At 44.8% G+C, this 25,437-nt stretch overlaps 1 protein-coding gene across 1 annotated transcript in view; it reads left to right on the forward strand.

Moving 5' to 3' along the window:
• AIPL1 (AIP like 1 HSP90 co-chaperone) overlaps positions 1–25,437 on the forward strand; it is a 159,937-nt gene that overhangs the window by 111,804 nt on the left and 22,696 nt on the right. The window contains exon 5 of the mRNA XM_077294394.1: positions 17,997–18,173. Within this exon, the coding sequence (XP_077150509.1) occupies positions 17,997–18,173 (177 nt within the window). The remainder of the gene's footprint in view (positions 1–17,996; positions 18,174–25,437) is intronic.

The following is a 25,437-nucleotide window of genomic DNA, read 5'->3' on the forward strand; positions in this document are numbered from 1 at the left end:
TCCTTCAGGTCCCTTGCCGTCTGCTTCCTGCTCTGAGTGCCGGCCGGAAAGTGAGAGCAGATCACAGCGGTGCTGCGCTCTGCTCTCACTGTACGGCTGCACTCAGAGCAGGAAGCAGACGGCAAGGGACCTGAAGGACACCGACGGGTGAGTATGTACTGTTTGTTTTTTTACGTTTACGCTGGTAACCAGGGTAAACATCGGGTTACTAAGCGCGGCCCTGCGCTTAGTTACCCGATGTTTACCCTGGTTACCCGGGGACTTCGGCATCGCTCCAGCGCCGTGATTGCAACGTGTGACCGCAGTCTACGACGCTGGAGCGATATTCATACGATCGCTGCGACGTCACGGATCGTGCCGTCGCAGCGATGAAAATTTCAATGTGTGACGGTACCCTTAGGGCCATACACTGATCTGCATGAAAATCTGTCTCCAGAGCTTATTTTAAATGAAAAGGGACATTACAAGTGTGAGACATGTAAATTACGTCAACAGAATGTCAGTCATTACATGACTCAGATTTAGATACAAAAATAACACGGATCTATTGGGAATAAAATATTGTATCACAGATATCAGGGTAAAATTTTATTCAGCTTGGTATGACCTACATTCCCATATGGACGACTTAGAAGGGTTGATTCTACTGACAATTTTCCTTTAACAATAATAGCAATCTTTTGGATTCATGGTGATCAATGGGGATCAGAATCCCAATACCTCCACTAATTATAAAGAAGAAAGGAAAGCAGCACTCACTGGAAATCAGTTATACTGAAAAGTTCATGTGTCGTGGGGAAACCGCACCAGAGAGGGGCCATAAGGCCATGGTGTCTGTTTTTACAACCTCCTGCTCTGGTTAGATGTACTTCACCATCATATTAAGCAGTGCAGGTTTTTTAGTTGCTGGCAGTACAAGGGTTAATCTGTTCAGTTGAAGCTCCTGAAGATTTCTTACTTGGATTGTCTCAGCTGTTCAGTGTTTGCCACTCCCCTCTGCTATATATGCACTTAGGGATTGCCAGTGTTCTTACTGTCTAGTTTGGAGTTGGAGGTGTCATTCATGGTTGGAGTAGGCATATGGACATTTACTTAGGAGATTGTTGATTGGAGTTTTGTCTGTGTGCCTATCCTCATCATCTCCAATTTGGTTTCTCCTTCCTTTAACTCCCCTGTGTCCCACTCTGTTTTTGGTGGGTGTATTTTGTATGATTGGCATTTTCATTTGTCTCTGTCCGTCTTCCCTTGTTTGTCTGGTTAGTGTGTCTCTATAGACTTCAGCTTCCCACTACCTTGGGTGGGGAGGGGCCAGATCAGGGTTGATATAGGAGCATAGCAAGGCATGTGAACCCAGCATCTCCACCTTTAGGAATAATCTGGGGGACAGGAATTGACTAGGACATCCATAGTTCTAGGGACCTGATTAGTGCCCTTAGTCCCAACACCATCGTGACATCAGGTACCCATACATATTAAATTGTTGTATACCGAGCTCACCAATACTGGTTGACAGTCTAATATTTATGGGGACCCCCTGATGCTCCCCGACACATGATCATCGAGGAGAGAAGGATCCAGCCTGTTTCTGCAGATGATCCTTTTGCTCTTGCTCTCTTCCTGGAGACACACTGCTGCCAAAGGAGTCTGATTTCAGACTGCTGATTGCATTTTTCTGCCAGAGATAAGCTGCTCGCCAATGTGTCTGCCGGCATCTTTCTCATGGAGAATTCAGGACTGCTGTGTATGGGAGAGCCAGCTGAAATGTTGGCTGAAGCATAATTCGGCCTACAGTCATCTAATGTATATGCCCAACTTTAGTGATCATTTGATTCTGTAGATAATTATTTGACCTGCCTTCTTTTTAAGATTACATTTTCATTCACACAATCTGATCTGACATTGCTTACATTGGCTGTCTCAAGCATTGTTTCTGAATGTACATGTGTGGTAACCAGTGAGAGGCATCAGGTAGTGAGTGCAAAGTCAAGGAAACCTGGGAAATGTAACACAGACACATCTGACATGCCTCAAAACTGAAATTCTCAAGGCAAAACAAGCGTTGCACATCAAGTAAACTGTGCGTCACAAAAAACTTTAAAGCAGCTCCAATGCTAATTATTTTACATTTCAGTAGCGAGTTTAGACATTTTCAACTATCAGAAAATTCCTCTAGCAAGTGCCAGATGCAGTAGTTAGAATAAAAGTTGTTATTATGATGCTGAATGAGCCATCAATTCTCTAAATAGTTATCTGCATGAAAGACAAGCAGCAGCCAATAGATATACAATTATGTAAATTTTGGAAATCAATTGTAATTTCCCTTTTTTTTAATCTATTTCTAGCTGTAAAGTGTTAGGACAGGCGGGAAATAGATTTGGTATCTTCTAGTCAACACTTCATAGAGGCATTTGGTAAGTGCAAGTAGCACCCATTGGTACAAAAGGAAAAAATTGGGAGCTTACCACAGTTCACTTCCACTTTCAAAATAATACATTTTTATTTTGGATACATTAAAAAAAAGTCTTCCCATTCGATAGAACAAACTGATGGGTTTCAGGAGCTCAAGGCCGGTGTTAGAGGCAGGCAGACTAGGCAGCTGCCTAGGACACCGCTCCCCCAGGGGCCCCGAGCCATTGGTGTACCACTAATAGCGCACACCACGCAGTCATATGGGGCCTGTGAATCAGGGGGGCCCACCCGGCGCAGCCCCCTGCACATCGCATTCAACTGTATCACTGATACAGTTGAAAGCAATAATGGAGTAAAGAGCGTCAAATGATGCTCCCTCCCCCATCATTACCCTCGGCCTCTGACACAGCGGCTGTACGATGATGTCACTTCATCACGCACCTGCTGTGTGCCGGGCAGTTCATGTTGAGACTGGAGCAGAGCCGCGATCAGCAGCTGAACTAGGATGAGAGGTGAGTTTTGTGTTGTCTATTTTTTATATATATCAGTGAGTGAGCACTGCTGGCCATAATACTGTAGGATTGTAGGTCTGCATAATTGTTATGACCCCAATGGCAGAGGGTCTCAGGAATAATGCTAAGTCAGTAAATACAGAAAACCAGCTCATAGGGCAGTGGTAACTGGGCTGACCATATAACTAATCCTAGCACCACAAATACCAGCAGCCGGGGAACGTTCCTACGTTGATCCTAGACGTCTCGCGCCAGCCGGAGAGCTAACTACCCCTAGAAGGGAAAAGAAAGACCTTTCTTGCCTCCAGAGGAAATACCCCAAAAAGTTGGATAGAAGCCCCCACAAATAATAACGGTGAGGTAAGAGGAAAAGACAAACATAAGAATGAGCTAGGAATTTAGCAAAGAGAGGCCCACTAGCTAATAGCAGAATATAGAAAGATAACTTATATGGTCAGCAAAAAATCCTATCAAAAATATCCACACTGGAAATTCAAGAACCCCCGAACCGTCTAACGGCCCGGGGGGAGAACACCAGCCCCCTAGAGCTTCCAGCAAGGTCAGGAATCACTTTTAGTACAAGCTGGACAAAAATGATAGCAAACAAATAACCCAAAAAACAAAGAAGCAAGACTTAGCTTAATTTAACACGAACCAGGACCAGCAAACAGGAGCAAACAGAATGTGTCTGATAACACCGATGCCAGGCACTGGACTAAGGTTCCAGGAGGTTTATATAGCAACACCCCTGAAGTAATGACCCAGCTGGGTGCAGACAGAGGGAAGGAAATCCCAGAGTCATATCACTAGTAACCACTAGAGGGAGCCAAAAAAGTCTAATTCACAACAGTACCCCCCCCTTAAGGAGGGGTCACCGAACCCTCACCAAGACCATCAGGGCGATCAGGATGAGCAGCGTGAAAGGCACGAACCAAATCGGCCGCATGCACATCAGAGGCAACCACCCAGGAATTATCCTCCTGACCATAACCCTTTGTTATGACCCCAGTGGACAGGGTCTGAGAGGAACGTGTAAGTCTGCGAGATTCAAAAATCCAGCTCATAGGGCTGTGGTAACTGGGTTGACCAAATAGCTACTCCTAACGCCAACACTAGAAGTAGCCGGGGATCATGCCTACGGTGATCGCTAGATGACTCGCGCCAGCCGGAGAATCTAACTACCCCTAGGAGAAGAAAACAAAGACCTCTCTTGCCTCCAGAGAAAGGGACCCCAAAGCAAGATACAAGCCCCCCACAAATAATAACGGTGAGGTAAGAGGAAATGACAAACACAGAAATGAACCAGGTTCAGCAAAGAGAGGCCAGCTTACTAATAGCAGAATATAGCAAGATAACTTATCTGGTCAACAAAAACCCTATAAAAATCCACGCTGGAGATTCAAGAACCCCCGAACCGTCTAACGGTCCGGGGGGAGAACACCAGCCCCCTAGAGCTTCCAGCAAAGGTCAGGATACAGATTGGAACAAGCTGGACAAAAATACCAAACAAAACAAAAGCAAAAAGCAAGGAAGCAGACTTAGCTTGAAATACAGGAACCAGGATCATAGGACAAGAGCACAACAGATTAGCTCTGATTTCAACGATGCCAGGCATTGAACTGAAGGTCCAGGGAGCTTATATAGCAACGCCCCTGAACTAACGGCCCAGGTGAGGATATAGGAAAAGACAGAAGCTCCAGTCAAATCACTAATGACCACTAGAGGGAGCAAAAAGCAAAATCACAACAGTACCCCCCCCTTAGTGAGGGGTCACCGAACCCTCACCACGACCACCAGGGCGATCAGGACGAGCGGCGTGAAAGGCACGAACTAAATCGGCCGCATGAACATCAGAGGCGACCACCCAGGAATTATCTTCCTGACCATAGCCCTTCCACTTGACCAGGTACTGAAGCCTCCGCCTGGAGAGACGAGAATCCAAGATCTTCTCCACCACGTACTCCAACTCGCCCTCAACCAACACCGGAGCAGGAGGCTCAGCAGAAGGAACCACAGGCACAACGTACCGCCGCAACAAGGACCTATGAAACACGTTGTGGATAGCAAACGACACAGGAAGATCCAGGCGAAAGGATACAGGATTAAGGATTTCCAATATCTTGTATGGACCAATAAAACGAGGTTTAAATTTGGGAGAGGAAACCTTCATAGGAACAAAGCGGGAAGAAAGCCACACCAAATCCCCAACACGTAGTCGGGGACCCACACCGCGGCGGCGGTTGGCAAAGCGCTGAGCCCTCTCCTGTGACAACTTCAAGTTGTCCACCACAAGATTCCAGATCCGCTGCAACCTATCCACCACAGAATCCACCCCAGGGCAGTCAGAAGGTTCCACATGACCCGAAGAAAAACGAGGGTGGAAACCAGAGTTGCAGAAAAACGGCGAAACCAAGGTGGCGGAACTAGCCCGATTATTAAGGGCAAACTCAGCCAACGGCAAGAAGGTCACCCAATCGTCCTGATCAGCAGAGACAAAACACCTCAAATAAGCCTCCAAAGTCTTATTAGTTCGCTCCGTCTGTCCATTAGTCTGAGGATGGAAAGCAGACGAAAACGACAAGTCAATGCCCATCCTACTACAAAAGGATCGCCAGAATCTGGAAACGAACTGGGATCCTCTGTCTGACACAATATTCTCAGGGATGCCGTGCAAACGAACCACGTTCTGGAAAAACACAGGAACCAGATCGGAAGAGGAAGGCAGCTTAGGCAAAGGAACCAAATGGACCATCTTGGAGAAGCGATCACATATCACCCAGATAACAGACATGCCTTGAGACACCGGAAGATCAGAAATGAAATCCATGGAGATATGTGTCCAAGGTCTCTTAGGGACAGGCAAGGGCAAGAGCAACCCGCTGGCACGAGAACAGCAAGGCTTAGCTCGAGCACAAGTCCCACAGGACTGTACAAATGACCGCACATCCCTAGACAAGGAAGGCCACCAAAAGGATCTGGCCACCAGATCTCTGGTGCCAAAAATTCCTGGGTGACCTGCCAACACCGAGGAATGAACCTCGGAAATGACTCTGCTGGTCCACTTATCAGGCACAAACAGTCTGTCAGGTGGACAAGAATCAGGCCTATCAGCCTGAAATCTCTGCAACACACGTCGCAGATCTGGAGAAATAGCTGACAAGATAATACCATCCTTAAGAATACCAACAGGTTCAGCGACTCCAGGAGCATCAGGCACAAAGCTCCTGGAAAGAGCATCGGCCTTCACATTTTTTGAACCTGGTAAATACGAGACAACAAAGTCAAAACGGGAGAAAAACAATGACCAGCAGGCCTGTCTAGGATTCAGGCGTTTAGCAGACTCGAGATACATCAGATTTTTGTGATCAGTCAAGACCACCACACGATGCTTAGCACCCTCGAGCCAATGACGCCACTCCTCAAATGCCCATTTCATGGCCAACAACTCCCGATTGCCCACATCATAATTTCGCTCCGCAGGCGAAAACTTCCTAGAGAAAAAGGCGCAAGGTCTCATAACAGAGCAACCAGGGCCTCTCTGCGACAAAACGGCCCCTGCTCCAATCTCTGAAGCATCCACCTCAACCTGAAAGGGAAGCGAGACATCAGGCTGGCACAAAACAGGCGCCGAAGTAAACCGACGTTTCAACTCCTGGAAAGCCTCCACGGCAGCAGGAGCCCAATTAACCACATCGGAGCCCTTCTTGGTCATATCCGTCAAAGGTTTCACAATGCTAGAAAAGTTAGCGATAAAACGACGGTAGAAGTTAGCGAAACCCAAGAACTTCTGAAGACTCTTAACTGACGAGGGCTGAGTCCAATCAAGAATAGCTCGGACCTTGACTGGGTCCATTTCCACAGCAGAAGGGGAAAAAATGAACCCCAAAAAGGGAACCTTCTGTACACCAAAAAGACACTTTGAGCCCTTGACAAACAAAGAATTTTCACGCAAAATTTTAAAGACCATCCTGACCTGCTCCACATGCGAGTCCCAATTATCAGAAAAAAACAGAATATCATCCAGATAAACGATCAAAAATTTATCCAGATAGTTCCGGAAAATGTCATGCATAAAGGACTGAAAAACTGAAGGGGCATTAGAGAGCCCAAAAGGCATCACCAAGTACTCAAAATGACCTTCGGGCGTATTGAATGCGGTTTTCCATTCATCCCCTTGCTTAATGCGCACAAGGTTGTACGCACCACGAAGGTCTATCTTGGTAAACCACTTGGCACCTTTAATCCGGGCAAACAAGTCAGACAACAGCGGCAAAGGATACTGAAATTTGACAGTGATCTTATTTAAAAGCCGATAGTCAATACAAGGCCTCAAAGATCCGTCCTTATTAGCCACAAAAAAGAATCCCGCACCAAGAGGGGAAGAAGACGGACGGAAGTGTCCTTTCTCCAGAGACTCTTTGATATATGAACGCATAGCGGTATGTTCAGGTATCGACAGATTAAACAGTCTTCCCTTAGGAAATTTACTGCCTGGAATCAAATCTATTGCACAGTCACATTCCCTATGAGGAGGCAATGCACTGGACCTGGACTCGCTAAAGACATCCTGATAATCAGACAAATACTCCGGAACTTCCGAAGGCGTAGAAGAAGCAATAGACACAGGCAGGGAATCCTCATGAATACCACGACAGCCCCAACTAGACACTGACATAGCCTTCCAGTCAAGGACTGGATTATGGGTCTGTAACCATGGCAGCCCCAAAACAACCAAATCATGCATTTTATGTAGAACGAGAAAACGTATCACCTCGCGGTGTTCAGGAGTCATGCACATGGTAACCTGTGTCCAATACTGCGGTTTATTTTCTGCTAATGGCGTAGCATCAATACCCCTAAGAGGGATAGGATTTTCTAATGGTTCAAGAATAAAACCACAGCGCTTAGCAAATGAGAGATCCATAAGACTCAGGGCAGCACCTGAATCTACAAACGCCATGACAGGATAAGATGACAGTGAGCAAATCAAAGTTACAGACAGAATAAACTTAGGATGCAAATTACCAACGGTGACAGGACTAACAACCTTAGATATACGTTTAGAGCATGCTGAGATAACATGTGTAGAATCACCACAGTAGTAGCACAAGCCATTCCGGCGTCTATGAATTTTCCTCTCATTTCTAGTCAGGATTCTATCACATTGCATCAAATCAGGTGTCCGTTCAGACAACACCATGAGGGAATTTGCGGTTTTTCTATCACATTGCATCACATCAGGTGTCTGTTCAGACAACAACATGAGGGAATTTGCGGTTTTGCGCTCCCGCAACCGCCGGTCAATTTGAATAGCCAGGGACATGGTATCATTCAGACCTGTGGGAATGGGAAAACCCACCATAACATTCTTAATGGCCTCAGAAAGGCCATTTCTAAAATTAGCGGCCAGTGCACACTCGTTCCAATGTGTCAGCACGGACCATTTCCGAAATTTTTGGCAATACACCTCAGCCTCGTCCTGGCCCTGAGACATAGCCAGCAAGGCTTTCTCTGCCTGAATCTCAAGATTGGGTTCCTCATAAAGTAAACCGAGCGCCAGAAAAAACGCATCAATATCAGCCAATGCCGGATCTCCTGGCGCCAACGAAAAAGCCCAATCTTGAGGGTCACCCCGTAAGAATGAAATAACAATTTTTACTTGTTGAGCAGAGTCTCCAGACGAACAAGGTTTCAGGGACAAAAACAATTTACAATTATTCCTGAAATTCCTAAACTTAAATCGGTCTCCTGAAAACAGTTCAGGAATCGGAATCTTGGGTTCAGACCTAGGATTTCTGGTAACATAATCTTGTATACCCTGCACACGAGCGGCAAGCTGGTCCACACTTGTAATCAAGGTCTGGACATTCATGTCTGCAGCAAGCTTAAGCCACTCTGAGGTAAAGGGGAAAAGAAAAAAAAAAAAAAAATTGAGAGAGGGAAAAAAAAAACTCAAAATTTTCTTTCTTATAATCCCACTTCTGCAATGCATTAAACATTTAATACTGGCCTGGCATACTGTTATGACCCCAGTGGACAGGGTCTCAGAGGAACGTGTAAGTCTGCGAGATTCAAAAATCCAGCTCATAGGGCTGTGGTAACTGGGTTGACCAAATAGCTACTCCTAACGCCAACACTAGAAGTAGCCGGGGATCATGCCTATGGTGATCGCTAGATGACTCGCGCCAGCCGGAGAATCTAACTACCCCTAGGAGAAGAAAACAAAGACCTCTCTTGCCTCCAGAGAAAGGGACCCCAAAGCAAGATACAAGCCCCCCACAAATAATAACGGTGAGGTAAGAGGAAATGACAAACACAGAAATGAACCAGGTTCAGCAAAGAGAGGCCAGCTTACTAATAGCAGAATATAGCAAGATAACTTATCTGGTCAACAAAAACCCTATAAAAATCCACGCTGGAGATTCAAGAACCCCCGAACCGTCTAACGGTCCGGGGGGAGAACACCAGCCCCCTAGAGCTTCCAGCAAAGGTCAGGATACAGATTGGAACAAGCTGGACAAAAATACCAAACAAAACAAAAGCAAAAAGCAAGGAAGCAGACTTAGCTTGAAATACAGGAACCAGGATCATAGGACAAGAGCACAACAGATTAGCTCTGATTTCAACGATGCCAGGCATTGAACTGAAGGTCCAGGGAGCTTATATAGCAACGCCCCTGAACTAACGGCCCAGGTGAGGATATAGGAAAAGACAGAAGCTCCAGAGTCAAATCACTAATGACCACTAGAGGGAGCAAAAAGCAAAATCACAACACCCTTCTACTTGACCAAATACTGAAGCCTCCGCCTGGAGAGACGAGAATCCAAGACCTTCTCCACCACGTACTCCAACTCGCCCTCAACCAACACCGGAGCAGGAGGCTCAGCAGAAGGAACCACAGGCACAATGTAGCGTCGTAACAAAGACCTATGGAACACGTTGTGAATGGCAAACGAAACCGGAAGATCCAAGCGAAAGGACACAGGATTAAGGATTTCCAATATCTTGTAAGGACCGATGAAGCGAGGCTTAAATTTAGGAGAGGAGACCTTCATAGGAACAAATCGAGAAGACAGCCACACCAAATCCCCAACACGAAGTCGGGGACCCACACCGCGGCGGCGGTTGGCAAAACGCTGAGCCTTCTCCTGTGACAACTTCAAGTTGTCCACCACATGATTCCAGATCTGCTGCAACCTATCCACCACAGAATCTACTCCAGGACAGTCAGAAGGCTCCACATGTCCCGAGGAAAAACGAGGATGGAAACCAGAGTTGCAGAAAAATGGCGAAACCAAAGTAGCGGAACTAGCCCGATTATTTAGGGCAAACTCAGCCAACGGCAAGAAGGTCACCCAATCATCCTGATCTGCCGAAACAAAACACCTCAAGTAAGCTTCCAGAGTCTGATTAGTTCGCTCAGTTTGTCCATTAGTCTGAGGATGAAAGGCAGACGAGAACGATAAATCAATGCCCATCCTAGCACAAAAGGATCGCCAGAACCTGGAAACAAACTGGGATCCTCTGTCAGACACAATATTCTCAGGAATGCCGTGTAAACGAACCACATTCTGAAGGAACACAGGAACCAGATCGGTAGAGGAAGGCAGCTTAGGCAAAGGCACCAAATGGACCATTTTTGAAAAGCGATCACATACCACCCAGATGACAGACATACCCCGAGACACCGGGAGATCAGAAATGAAATCCATGGAAATATGTGTCCAAGGCCTCTTCGGGACAGGCAAGGGCAAGAGCAACCCGCTGGCACGGGAACAGCAAGGCTTAGCTCGAGCACAAGTCCCACAGGACTGCACAAATGACCGTACATCCCGTGACAAGGAAGGCCACCAAAATGACCTAGCCACCAGATCTCTGGTGCCAAAAATTCCCGGATGACCTGCCAACACCGAGGAATGAACCTCGGAAATGACTCTGCTGGTCCACTTATCAGGAACAAACAGTCTGTCAGGTGGACAAGAGTCAGGTCTACCAGTTTCAAATCTCTGCAACACACGTCGCAAATCAGGAGAAATGGCTGACAAAATAACTCCTTCTTTAAGAATACCAACAGGTTCTGTGACTCCAGGAGAGTCAGGCACAAAGCTCCTTGAAAGAGCATCAGCTTTCACATTCTTTGAACCTGGTAAATACGAGACCACAAAGTCAAAACGGGAGAAAAACAATGACCAGCGGCCCTGTCTAGGATTCAAGCGTTTAGCAGACTCGAGATACATCAAATTTTTGTGATCAGTCAAGACCACCACACGATGCTTAGCACCCTCGAGCCAATGACGCCACTCCTCAAATGCCCACTTCATGGCCAGTAATTCCCGATTGCCCACATCATAATTCCGCTCAGCAGGCGAAAACTTCCTAGAGAAGAAAGCACATGGTCTCATTACCGAGCAACCAGGGCCTCTCTGTGACAAAACGGCCCCTGCCCCAATCTCAGAAGCATCCACCTCGACCTGAAAGGGAAGTGAGACATCAGTCTGGCACAAAACAGGCGCCGAAGTAAACCGGCGCTTCAACTCCTGGAACGCCTCCACGGCTGCAGGAGCCCAGTTAGCAACATCAGAACCTTTCTTGGTCATATCCGTCAAAGGTTTAACAACGCTAGAAAAATTAGCGATAAAACGACGGTAGAAGTTAGCAAAACCCAAGAACTTCTGAAGACTCTTAACTGACGTGGGTTGAGTCCACTCATGAATAGCTCGGACCTTGACTGGGTCCATCTCCACAGCAGAAGGGGAAAAAATAAACCCCAAAAAGGGAACTTTCTGTACTCCAAAGAGACACTTTGAGCCTTTAACAAACAAGGCATTCTCACGCAAAACCTGAAACACCATCCTGACCTGCTCCACATGTGAGTCCCAATCTTCAGAGAAAACCAGAATATCGTCCAGATAAACAATCATAAATTTATCCAGATACTTCCGGAAAATATCATGCATAAAGGACTGAAATACTGAGGGAGCATTAGAAAGCCCAAAAGGCATCACCAAGTACTCAAAATGACCTTCGGGCGTATTAAATGCAGTCTTCCATTCATCACCTTGCTTAATGCGCACAAGGTTGTATGCACCACGAAGATCTATCTTGGTGAACCACTTGGCACCCTTAATCCGGGCAAACAAGTCCGACAAGAGAGGCAAAGGATACTGAAATTTTACAGTGATTTTATTCAGTAGCCGATAGTCAATACAAGGTCTCAAAGATCCGTCCTTCTTAGCCACAAAAAAGAATCCCGCACCAAGAGGGGAAGAGGATGGACGGATATGCCCCTTCTCCAGAGACTCCTTGATATATGAACGCATTGCGGCATGCTCAGGTACTGACAGATTAAATAATCTTCCCTTAGGAAATTTACTACCTGGAATCAAATCTATGGCGCAGTCACAGTCCTTATGAGGAGGCAGAGCACTAGATCTGGACTCACTGAATACATCCTGATAATCAGACAAATACTCAGGAACTTCCGAAGGAGTAGAGGAACCAATAGACACCGGCGGGGAATCAGCATGAATTCCCTGACAGCCCCAACTTGACACAGACATTGCCTTCCAATCCAGGACTGGATTGTGGGTCTGTAACCATGGCAGACCCAAAACGACCAAATCATGCATTTTATGCAGAACAAGAAAACGAATCACCTCCCGATGTTCAGGAGTCATGCACATGGTCACCTGCGTCCAAAACTGCGGTTTATTTTCCGCCAATGGCGTAGCATCAATACCTCTAAGAGGAATAGGATTTACTAATGGTTCAAGAACAAAACCACAGCGCTTGGCAAATGACAGATCCATAAGACTCAGGGCGGCACCTGAATCCACAAACGCCATAACAGGGTAAGAAGACAAAGAGCAAATTAAAGTCACAGACAAAATAAATTTAGGTTGCAAATTACCAATGGCGACAGGACTAACAACCCTTGTTAGGCGTTTAGAGCATGCTGATATAACATGTGTAGAATCACCACAGTAAAAACACAACCCATTCTGACGTCTATGATTTTTCCGTTCATTTCTAGTCTGAATTCTATCACATTGCATTAAATCAGGTGTTTGTTCAGACAACACCACCAGAGGATTAGCGGCTTTGCGCTCCCGCAAACGCCGGTCAATTTGAATAGCAAGCGCCATAGAATCATTCAGATTTGTAGGAATGGGGAAACCCACCATCACATTCTTAATGGCTTCAGAAAGGCCATTTCTGAAATTTGCGGCCAGAGCACACTCATTCCACTGAGTAAGCACGGACCATTTCCGAAATTTTTGGCAATACACTTCAGCTTCATCCTGACCCTGAGAAATAGCCAGCAAGGCTTTTTCTGCCTGAATTTCAAGATTGGGTTCCTCGTAAAGCAATCCGAGCGCCAGAAAAAATGCATCAATATTCGCCAATGCCGGATCTCCTGGTGCTAGCGAGAAAGCCCAATCCTGAGGGTCGCCCCGTAAAAAAGAAATAACAATTTTAACTTGCTGAGCAGAATCTCCAGATGAACGGGGTCTCAGAGAAAGAAACAATTTACAATTATTCTTGAAATTCCTAAACCTAAATCGATCTCCAGAAAACAATTCCGGAATAGGTATTTTAGGTTCAGACATAGGACTACTGGTAACAAAATCTTGTATACCCTGCACACGAGCTGCCAGCTGGTCAACACTTGTAATCAAGGTCTGCACATTCATGTCTGCAGCAAGCACACGCCACTCAAAGGTAAAGGGGAGGAAGAGAAGGAAGGAAAAAAAAACCTCAGAATTTCCTTTCTTATTATCCCACTTCTGCAATGCTTTAAACATTCAATATTGGCCTGGCATACTGTTATGACCCCAATGGCAGAGGGTCTCAGGAATAATGCTAAGTCAGTAAATACAGAAAACCAGCTCATAGGGCAGTGGTAACTGGGCTGACCATATAACTAATCCTAGCACCACAAATACCAGCAGCCGGGGAACGTTCCTACGTTGATCCTAGACGTCTCGCGCCAGCCGGAGAGCTAACTACCCCTAGAAGGGAAAAGAAAGACCTTTCTTGCCTCCAGAGGAAATACCCCAAAAAGTTGGATAGAAGCCCCCACAAATAATAACGGTGAGGTAAGAGGAAAAGACAAACATAAGAATGAGCTAGGAATTTAGCAAAGAGAGGCCCACTAGCTAATAGCAGAATATAGAAAAATAACTTATATGGTCAGCAAAAAATCCTATCAAAAATATCCACACTGGAAATTCAAGAACCCCCGAACCGTCTAACGGCCCGGGGGAGAACACCAGCCCCCTAGAGCTTCCAGCAAGGTCAGGAATCACTTTTAGTACAAGCTGGACAAAAATGATAGCAAACAAATAACCCAAAAAACAAAGAAGCAAGACTTAGCTTAATTTAACACGAACCAGGACCAGCAAACAGGAGCAAACAGAATGTGTCTGATAACACCGATGCCAGGCACTGGACTAAGGTTCCAGGAGGTTTATATAGCAACACCCCTGAAGTAATGACCCAGCTGGGTGCAGACAGAGGGAAGGAAATCCCAGAGTCATATCACTAGTAACCACTAGAGGAAGCCAAAAAAGTCTAATTCACAACACATAATATTCTATGGGTGGGCTAAGTTATATTCAATGAGGGGGCTGTATTATATTCTGTGGAGGGGACTAAATTATATTCTATGGGAGGGCTGGATTATATTCTATGGGGGCTGCATTATATTCTATAAGGAAGCTACATTATATTCTATGGGGTCTGCATTATACTCTATGAGGGGGCTACATTATATTCTATGAGGGAGCTGCATTATTCTCTATGAGGGGGCTACATTATATTCTATGGGGGGCTGCATTATACTATATCAGGGGCTACATTAAATTATATGGGGGGCTGCATTATACTATATGAGGGGGCTACATTATATTTTATGGCGGGCTGCATTATACTACAGTACAGACCAAAAGTTTGGACACACCTTCTCATTTCAAGATTTTTCTGTATTTTCATGACTATGAAAATTGGACATTCACAATGAAGGCATCAAAACTATGAATTAACACATGTGGAATTATATACTTAACAAAAAAAAGTGAAACGACTGAAATTATGTCTTATATTCTAGATTCTTCAAAGTAGCCACCTTTTGCTTTGATGACAGCTTTGCACACTCTTGGCATTCTCTTGATGAGCTTCAAGAGGTAGTCACCGGGAATGGTTTTCAATTCACAGGTGTGCCCTGTCAGGTTTAATAAGTGGGATTTCTTGCCTTATAAATGGGGTTGGAACCATCAGTTGTGTTGTGCAGAAGTCTGGTGGATACACAGCTGATAGTGAATAGACTGTTAGAATTTGTATTATGGCAAGAAAAAAGCAACTAAGTAAAGAAAAATGAGTGTCCATCATTACTTTAAGAAATGAAGGTCAGTCAGTCCGAAAAATTGGGCAAACTTTGAAAGTGTCCCCAAGTGCAGTGGCAAAAACCATCAAGCGCTACAAAGAAACTGGCTCACATGAGGACCGCCCCAGGAAAGGAAGACCAAGAGTCACCTTTGCTTCTGAGGATAAGTTTATCCGAGTCACCAGCCTCAGAAATCGCAGGTTAACAGCAGCTCAGATTAGAAACCAGGTCAATGCCACACAGAGTTCTAGCAGCAGACACATCTCTACAACAACTGAGACTTTGTGCAGCAGGCCTTCATGGTAAAATAGCTGCTGGGAAACCACTGCTAAAAACAGACAACAAGCAGAAGAAACTTGTTTTGGCTAAAGAACACAAGGAATGGATATTAGACAAGTGGAAATATGTGCTTTGGTCTGATGAGTCCAAATTTGAGCTCTTTGGTTCCAACCACCGTGTCTTTGTGTGACGCAGAAAAGGTGAACGGATGGACTCTACATGCCTGGTTCCCACAGTGAAGCATGGAGGAGGAGGTGTGATGGTGTGGGGGTGCTTTGCTGGTGACACTGTTGGGGATTTATTCAAAATTGAAGGCATACTGAACCAGCATGGCTACCACAGCATCTTGCAGCAGCATGCTATTCCGTATGCTATTTGCGTTTAGTTGGACAATTATTTATTTTTCAACAGGACAATGACCCCAAACACACCTCCAGGCTGTGTAAGGGCTATTTGACCAAGAAGGAGAGTGATGGGGTGCTACGCCAGATGACCTGGCCTCCACAGTCACCAGACCTGAACCCAATCGAGATGGTTTTGGGTGAGCTGGACCGCAGAGTGAAGGCAAAAGGGCCAACAAGTGTTAAGCATCTCTGGGAACTGCTTCAAGATTGTTGGAAGACCATTCCCGGTGACTACCTCTTGAAGTTCATCAAGAGAATGCCAAGAGTGTGCAAAGCAGTCATCAAAGCAAAAGGTGGCTACTTTGAAGAACCTAGAATATAAGACATATTTTCAGTTGTTTCACACTTTTTTGTTAAGTATATAATTCCACATGTGTTAATTCATAGTTTTGATGCCTTCAGTGTGAATGTACAATTTTCATAGTCATAAAAATACAGAAAAATCTTTAAATGAGAAGGTGTGTCCAAACTTTTGGTCTGTACTGTATATGGGGGCTGCAGTATTTTCTATGAAGAGGTTGCATAATACTATATGAAGGGGTTGCATTGTATTCTATGGGGGTCTGCATTATACTCTATACGGGGGCTACATTATATTCTATGAGGGGGGGTTGCATTATGCTCTATGACGAGGCTACATTATATTCTATGGGGGCTGCATTATACTATATGAAGTGAGCTGCATTATATTCTTTGGGGGGCTGCATTATATTCTATGAGCGGCTGCATTATATTCTATGGGGGGCTGCAATATACTGCAATATACTCTATGAGGAGGCTACATTATATTATATGGGGGGCTGCATTATACTCTATCAGGGGCTATATTATACTCTATGAGGGGGCTGCATTATACTCTATGCGGTGGCTGCATTATACTCTGAAGGGGGCTGCATTATGCTATGTGGGGGCTGAATTATACTTTATCAGACTATGGGGAATGCATTATACTATATGGAGGACTATGGTGCATGTATTATACTACATAGAAGATTATGGGGAGTGTATTATACTATATAGAGGACTATGGGGAGTGACTATGAGTAGTATATTATACTGTATGAAGGACTATGGGGAGTATATTATACTAAATGGAGTACTATGGGGAGTGTATTATACTATTTGGAGAACTATGGGAGTGTATTATGCTATATGGAGGACTATGGAGAGTGTATTATGCTATAGGGAGGACTATGGGGAGTGTATACTGAATGGAGGAGTATGGGGAGTGTATTATACTACATTGAGGACTATGGGGCACATTACATTATATGGATGACTATGGGGCATGCATTGTACAATATTGAGGACTGTGGTGCACATTATGCTATGTGGATGACTATGGGGTGGATTATACTATGTGAAGGACTATCGGGTGTACTTTACTAAACAAGCAAAATGCTGCCTATTCATCGAGTGATTGGATTGTTTATGTTGGAACAAAAATCATTGTTCTCAGCAGCCCGGTGAAAACTGCTGATATTGTATGCGGACAGATTAAGCAATTAGTGATCATTCTTCCTCAGGTGTGGTAAAGTGTCTGGGAAACAAGCGTCAAACGACTTCAATATTGTCGATCATGCTCGTCAGTGCATGTAAATACAACCAAAATGCTTATATGTGATGTGCAATATGTCAGTATTTGGAACACTAATTTAAACTTTTGCCCAGGGCCCTACTTTGTCTAAAATCGTCCCTGCAGGCGCTAAATACTTCCATAGTCGTAGTGACAAAGGGCATACTTAGCGCCAGAAAGGCGTAGGTTCTTTCTATCATATGGGAATCCATTTTAATGTACCCAAAATAAGTATTTATTATTTTATTAGTTGAGGTGCAGATTTTTCTCACTTTTCTTCATTGTAGCACCCATTAGTACTGCTGTTTCAGGGATACTCACTTGTAGCTCAGGTAATTTTTTGCTGCACAATGTGGTTTGAGGCTAACAGCAGTACAGCTACATCCCTTCTTTTTGTGGGTCTAATCACCCTACTTTTTCTTTACTGACAGGTAGAATCCCCAAGTATGTATAAACGAGAAACCTGGGCACTGAACAATGATGAAAAGCTCAAAGTTGTTCCTCTTCTACACGGAGAAGGAAACAGGCTCTTCAAGTTGGGACGTTTTGAGGATGCAAACAACAAGTACAGAGAAGCTCTCATCTGCCTAAAAAATCTACAGACTAAAGTAAGATACCAAGAGATAAAATAATTTATAGTTTTTCACCATGCAGTTTCTGAGGAATTGGCAGTGGTTTATCATTATAACATGAAACATATAGTCTATGTCATAAATTCTTAGGTTTGTAGATTAATCCTTTCCTATATTTTCTCTTGGCTTGATATATCCCACGATGATTGTACTAAGCTGATCAGTTTCAAAACAAGAACACATGTTTTTGTGATACTCTGTCATGAGACTCCTATACTTGTATTGTGCAATGCCACCTATTTAGGGTTTTGCTAGTGTGTTGTGTTAATGTATTAAATTGGTTTTGTAAAAAAAATAGTTCTCAACCAAAGTAGAGCAAAGATAATGGTGAACATACAGTACAGACCAAAAGTTTGTACACACATTCTCACTTAAAGATTTTTCTGTATTTTCATGACTATGAAAATTGTAAATTCACAGTGAAGGCATCAAAACTATGAATTAACACATGTGGAATTATATACTTAAAAAAAAAAAAGTGTGAAACAACTGAAAATGTGTCTTATATTCTAGGTTCTTCAAAGTAGCCACCTTTTGCTTTGATGACTGCTTTGCACACTCTTGGCATTCTCTTGATGAGCTTCAAGAGGTAGTCACCAGAAATGGTCTTCCAACAATCTTGAAGGAGTTCCCAGAGATGCTTACCACTTGTTGGCCCTTTTACCTTCACTCTGCGGTCCAGCTCACCCCAAACCATCTCGATTGGGTTCAGGTCTGGTGACTGTGGAGGCCAGGTCATCTGGCGTAGCACCCCATCACTCTCCTTCTTGGTCAAATAGCCCTTACACAGCCTGGAGGTGTGTTTGGGGTCATTGCCCTGTTGAAAAATTAATGATGGTCCAACTAAACGCAAACTGGATGGAATAGCATGTCGCTGCAAGATGCTGTGGTAGCCATGCTGGTTCAGTATGCCTTCAATTTTGAATAAATCTCCAACAGTGTCACCAGCAAAGCACCCCCACAACATCACACCTCCTCCTCCATGCTTCATGGTGGGAACCAGGCATATAAGGTCCATCCGTTCACCTTTTCTGCGTAGCACAAAAACATGGTGGTTGGAACCAAAGATCTCAAGTTTGGACTCATCAGACCAAAGCACAGATTTCCACAGGTCTAATGTCCATTCCTTGTGTTCTTTAGCCTAAACAAGTCTCTTCTGCTTGTTGCCTGTCCTTAGCAGTGGTTTCCTAGCAGCTATTTTACCATGAAGGCCTGCTGCACAAAGTCTCCTCTTAACAGTTGTTGTAGAGATGTGTCTGCTGCTAGAACTCTGTGTGGCATTGATCTGGTCTCTAATCTGAGCTGCTGTTAACCTGCGATTTCTGAGGCTGGTGACTTGGATAAACTTATCCTCAGAAGCAGAGGTGACTCTTGGTCTTCCTTTCCTGGGGCTGTCCTTATGTGAGCCAGTTTTTATGTAGCGCTTGATGGTTTTTGCCACTGCACTTGGGGACACTTTCAAAGTTTTCCCAATTTTTCGGACTGACTGACCTTCATTTCTTAAAGTAATGATGGCCACTCGTTTTTCTTTACTTAGCTGCTTTTTTTCTTGCCATAATACAAATTCTAACAGTCTATTCAGTAGGACTATCAGCTGTGTATCCACCAGACTTCTGCACAACACAACTGATGGTCCCAACCCCATTTATAAGGCAAGAAATCCCACTTATTAAACCTGACAGGGCACACCTGTGAAGTGAAAAACATTCCCGATGAGTACCTCTTGAAGCTCATCAAGAGAATGCCAGGAGTGTGCAAAGCTGTCATCAAAGCAAAAGGTGGCTACTTTGAAGAACCTAGAATATAAGACATCATTTCAGTTGTTTCACACTTTTTTGTTAAGTATATAATTCCACATGTGTTAATTCATAGTTTTGATGCCTTCAGTGTGAATTTACAATTTTCATAGTCATGAAAACACAGAAAAATCTTTAAATGAGAAGGTGTGTCCAAACTTTTGGTCTGTACTGTATCTCTACAAGCATGCTACATTAGTCTCTCTTGCAGCTTTTATGGACTCAATGAAACAAGAAAGGTTTAAAAGTTAAAGACAAAATAAACTACCCACATGGTCATAACTAGGAATGAGTGAACCCGAACTGTAAAATTTCTGGGTTCGTACCAGAAATGTAATGTCTGATACCGAACCCTGAACACAAACTTTTTACCGCAAATCCGGTTTACTGTTCAAGATCGGAAATCTAATAAAGTTTGATGAAAAGCTGCATCACAGCAAATTAACAAGCTTTTAGGCTGTGGGCACTTCCAGAGCTATCACAGCCATGCCACGTATTGTGTATTCTGAACCTCTGTCTGTGGGAGTACTGTGCCAAAAAGCCTCTGTGTGTGTACTGTGCACGTGTCTCAATGGAAATACTATGTGTGCTAAAAAGCCTCTGTGTGTACTCTGCACCCCTGCCTGTGGGAGTACTGTGCTTTTAAGCCTCTGTTTCTGAATTCTGCATGCCTCTCAGTGGGAATAATGTGCCAAAAAGCCTCTGGTTGTGCTCTGCACCCCTGCCTGTGGTAGTTTTGTGCCAAAAAGCCTCTTTGTGTACTCTGCACGCATCTCAGTGGGAGTACTGTGTTAAAAACCTTCTGTGTGTATTCTGCTTCCGTGTCTGTGGAAGTACTGTGTCAAAAAGCCGCTGTATACTCTGGAGCCATGTCTGTACGAGTAGTGTGCCTAAAAATATTTATACTCTGTATCTGTGTGTGTATGAGTAGTGTTCTTCAATAATAATTATCAGAGTAGGAGAAAACAAACGAACGGCACCAGAGGAATATATTCAACACACGTGCAGGTGATTGATCCTATTTGACTGGAGTCATGTGGAAAAAATTCAGCTGGTGTATGGTGCTCGGCATGAAAAACACAAGTGTGTATGAGCAAATTAAAGAAAAACTGCAGCGTTCACCAAGTTGAGAAAAATCGCTTCAACGGGTTCAACTTGGCGGTCATTGCACAGGCACAGCATCTTGCATTGGCTCATGAATGCCAGGCTGCCAATAGGCAATGACAACCTATCTTTGGTGCAAGGTGTATTGTCTGTATCCCTTCAACCATGCTCCAGTGATGTCTGTGAGCTGCTGTGAGTGCTACCCTACTGTGAGCACAGTTCCTCATCCTCAAAGAGTGTCCCCTGGCTGGACAGTTGTGTACCTGGCCACTGTTGGTACAGGAAACCATTCTCCACGACATGTGTGCACAAATGGCCTGCTAAAGGTGTGATTTGCCCCTGTTTCTCCTCCTCTACCTCCTGTGTCACCAACTTATCCATCATGGTCTGAAGTGTTTTTTTTCAAGGAAGCATACAAGTGGGATAGTAACGCTGATGATGGCGTCATCAGCACTGGCCATGTTCATGGAGTTCTCGAAGCAGCCCAACACGCCATGCATCTCCCGCATGGAGGCTCACTCATTGGTCGTGAAGTGGTATTGTTCTGTAGAGCGACTCACCCGTGCGTGCTGCTCACACAGTCTCTATAGCATATACAAGGTGGAGTTCCACCTTGTGGGTACATAGCATATGAGGTGGATAGTGGGAATGCACTCTGCAGCACAGACAGGCTAGCTGCAGGGTAAGAACACGAAAAGCACACACCGACAGTCCACACTTTCTCTGACATCTGGGAGTAATTTTTCAGGAAGCTCTGCACCATCAAATTCAGCACATGTGCCAGGCAAAGAATGTGCATCATGCTGACTAAGCCCAGAGCCGCTACGAAATTTTGCCCTTTATAGCACACCAACTGGCAGGCTTAAGGTTCAGCGGCACCAACTCATCAGCTGTCCACAACTCCTGCACAGTGTGGGATTTTTCCCCCAAACAGATAAGCTTCAGAACCGCCTGCTGCTGTTTCCTCCTGGATCTGATGACATTAGTCATGCAGGTGTTACACTGACTGGATGAGGAGATGTTGGAAGAAGTGGAGTTGGAGGAGGAGGCAACATTGATAGAGAAACGGCTAGGGGCCACCTACCGCGGGGCACAGTAGCAGCCAACTTTATGACTAGGTGCTGGCATCGGTGCTTTGTAGCAGCTGCTGAAATGCTTAGGAGCCATCCAGGGAACGAAGTAGCAGCCAACCTAATGGCACTTTTTCACCCTACTACGTCTTTTGCTGTGCAGCTGGGGCAGCGTGAACATCACCTTTACCTTCGAAGTGACCATGTCATGTGGATGGTATTTTACTCCTTGTGGGGTCTAGGACCTCATCATCCCCTATCATATCAATGCATCTCTCCAGTTTGTCCTTATCTCTGCTGCTCTACTAATCCACTTTTGCTCTCGCTACTCCTCTCCTTCTCCCCATTGCAAATCTCTTCATTATCTCCCAATTCCACAACAAATCAACTTCAAGCTACTAAAAATGACCTACAAAGCCATCTATAATCTATCTCCCCTATATATCGCTGAACTAATCTCCCGATATTTACAATCACATAATCTCTTGTCCTCCCACCACCTCCACCTTTTCTCCACAATCATACATTCTTCATCCAATCACCTGCAAGACTTCTTCCTAGTATCCTCCATCCTGCTGAATTCTGTGGCCCAACACGTCTGCTTGTCTCCTATATTTGGATCTTTCAAATGGAACTTGAAAACCCCTGTCTTCAGAACAGCTTACAGCCTGCAATGACTTCTCTGACACCTCACCACTACCAGAGCTGTCGCCTCACCAACACCAGAGGTGCCTTAACCTACTGTCACCTTCTCCATTATCCTGTAGACTATAAAGCTGAAAGGGTAGGTTCCTTTCCCCTTTCTACCTGTCTGTCACTATTAGTTTGTTCATTGTAATTTCTATTTTTTTATATGTAACCCCTTCTCATGTACATCACCATGTAATCAATGGTGCTCTAAAAATAAATAATAATAATAATAATCCCCGCATAATTTCCACCCAGTCGTCACCCCTGCCCTCATTGCCGGTCTACACACCACAGAAAGCTGCAGCAGTTGGCAACTGTGTTTTCTTCATCATTAGCATTAGGGATGTGCTATGGTGGTCCGCTGACCGTTTGCATTATCCCTCCAACATACTTATCCTCAAACAGAACAAGTGGTTGGGCATCAGTGCACTCAATCTTTTCCACTTGTGGGGCAGGGCAAGGTGGATGGCCCATGGAACCATAGCCAGCAAAGTCATCATAAAGTGACTGCTGCATGAATTGCAGCTCAAACTGCTTGCCTGATTTGCCAGGGGGTGAGTTGGAAGACAGATGCCCATAGGCCGCTGGTGCAAAATCTGCACGTTCAGTAGGGAACCTGGTGGAAGACAAAACAAAGGAGCTGAAGGAACTCTCAGCCATCCAATCTAAAACCACCTCTACTTGTTCTGGCTTTACCTTTCATCCAGCAGTAATCAGGCCTATGAAATTACACAGAACATCCTGGTGGCTGCGTTCATCACAGGAAGGTGTTTCATTTGGATGCTTAGCAGGCACAGATAGACTATGTCCTCTTTTTGCCTGCAGCAGCTACACCACGACCAGTAGCAACATGGCCACGTCCCCTATTTGATTCTCTCCTCATTGTTTTCACCAAAGAAAAATTGCAGCCTATTACACAGTATTACACGGAAGAAAAACGTTAGACACGAACATGAAGCCAGAAAATATACTGATGAAGGATATGAGGTGCGGTAAGAAGACCCAAGACAACATACTCAGAACGGAGGTAAGAAAATTTCTAAAACAATCCACAGGGAGGAGATTGGAACAAAGCAAAATCCTCTAAAATGCATGCTCGCAAACGCCAGACAAACAAGATGGAAGAACTAGAAGCAGAAATATCTATAGGTAACTATGACATAGTGGGAATAATCGAGACATGGTTAGAAGAAAGCAATGACTGGGCAGTTAACTTACAGGGTTACAGTCTGTTTAGAAAGTAAAAATCGGAGAGGAGGAAAGGTTTGTCTTTATGTAAAGTCTTGTCTAAAGTCCACTTTAAGGGAGGATATTAGCAAAGGGAATGAGGATGTCGAGTTCATATGAGTAGAAATACATACAGGGAAAAATAGTAACAAAATTCTCATTGGGGTCTGTTACAAACCCCCAAGTATAACAGAAACCTTGGAAACTCTACTACTGAGGCAGACAGATGAAGCTACAGCCCATAATGAGGTCCTTGTTATGGGGGACTTTAACTACCTGGATATTAACTGGGAAACAGAGACCTGCAAAACCCATAAAAGCAACAGGTTTCTGCTAATAACCAATAAAAATTATCTTTCATAATTGTTGCAGAATCCAACCAGAGAAGCAGCACTTTTAGACCTAATACTATCTAATAGACCTGAATTAATACAATATTCCCCATTGAATAGAGGGGGAAAAAAGGCATAACTACAAGAAGATTAAGATATCTAATATTCTTTTAATTACTACTAACTATTGTGATACAGTGACCCCTAGCGCTAGCGGACGCTGTGTGTGCTCCTCGGGATATGCATGGAGGCGTATCTGTTGTTGTAATGGTGGTGAAACAGTGACTGGCAGAATTGTAAGTGGCCGTTATGTAGCAGAGGGAGTCTGCATGGTAAGTCTGTTGTAATGTTGTTGTTCTGGGACCTGTAGTCCCACAAGTGTTGTATAGTTGTGAAGGGAGACTTACTAGGCTAGTTATGAGAGATGGGCGGGTCGAACTAGCCACACACAAACACTCCCACCTGTGGGAGTGGTTACAGCTTCATAATGTGACCAGGGTGTGGGTCACAGGGTCGCTGAGTGTGGACCTGAATGGTCTATGCTGGAAGGTCCTGGAGAGCCTATGTATTGGGAGTGTTGTCTGCCTGAAGAGCACATGGTTGGGCTTTGGGCCTGGTGGCCTGGGGTGTTGGACAGACGTCCTGAATAGCACCCGGACAGGTCACATGCCTGTCCCAGGTGGGATGAACGTCCTGAATAGTGCACTGAGTAACCTGTGTTGGATGTCCTGGGAGTAGGCTTCCTGAAGAGCACAACCTGTGTTGGATGTCCTGGGAGTAGGAATCCTGAAGAGCACATGCCAGTGTGTTGGACGGTCCCATGTGGGATGGACGTCCTGAATAGCGCACAGTGAAACTGGGGTCCTGGACGGTCTGTGTTGGAAGCTCCTGTGAGTGGAGTCTTCCTGGAGCACCTGAGAGACTGTGGACCTGGATGGTCTGTGTTGGGGAAGCTACTGTCCTTCGGTGGCTCTAGACTGACTGATGTGTGCCGGCCAGGCAAGTTAGTGAACCCTGTAAG

Source organism: Ranitomeya variabilis, chromosome 3, assembly GCF_051348905.1.
Source record: "Ranitomeya variabilis isolate aRanVar5 chromosome 3, aRanVar5.hap1, whole genome shotgun sequence".
NCBI lineage: Eukaryota > Metazoa > Chordata > Amphibia > Anura > Dendrobatidae > Ranitomeya > Ranitomeya variabilis.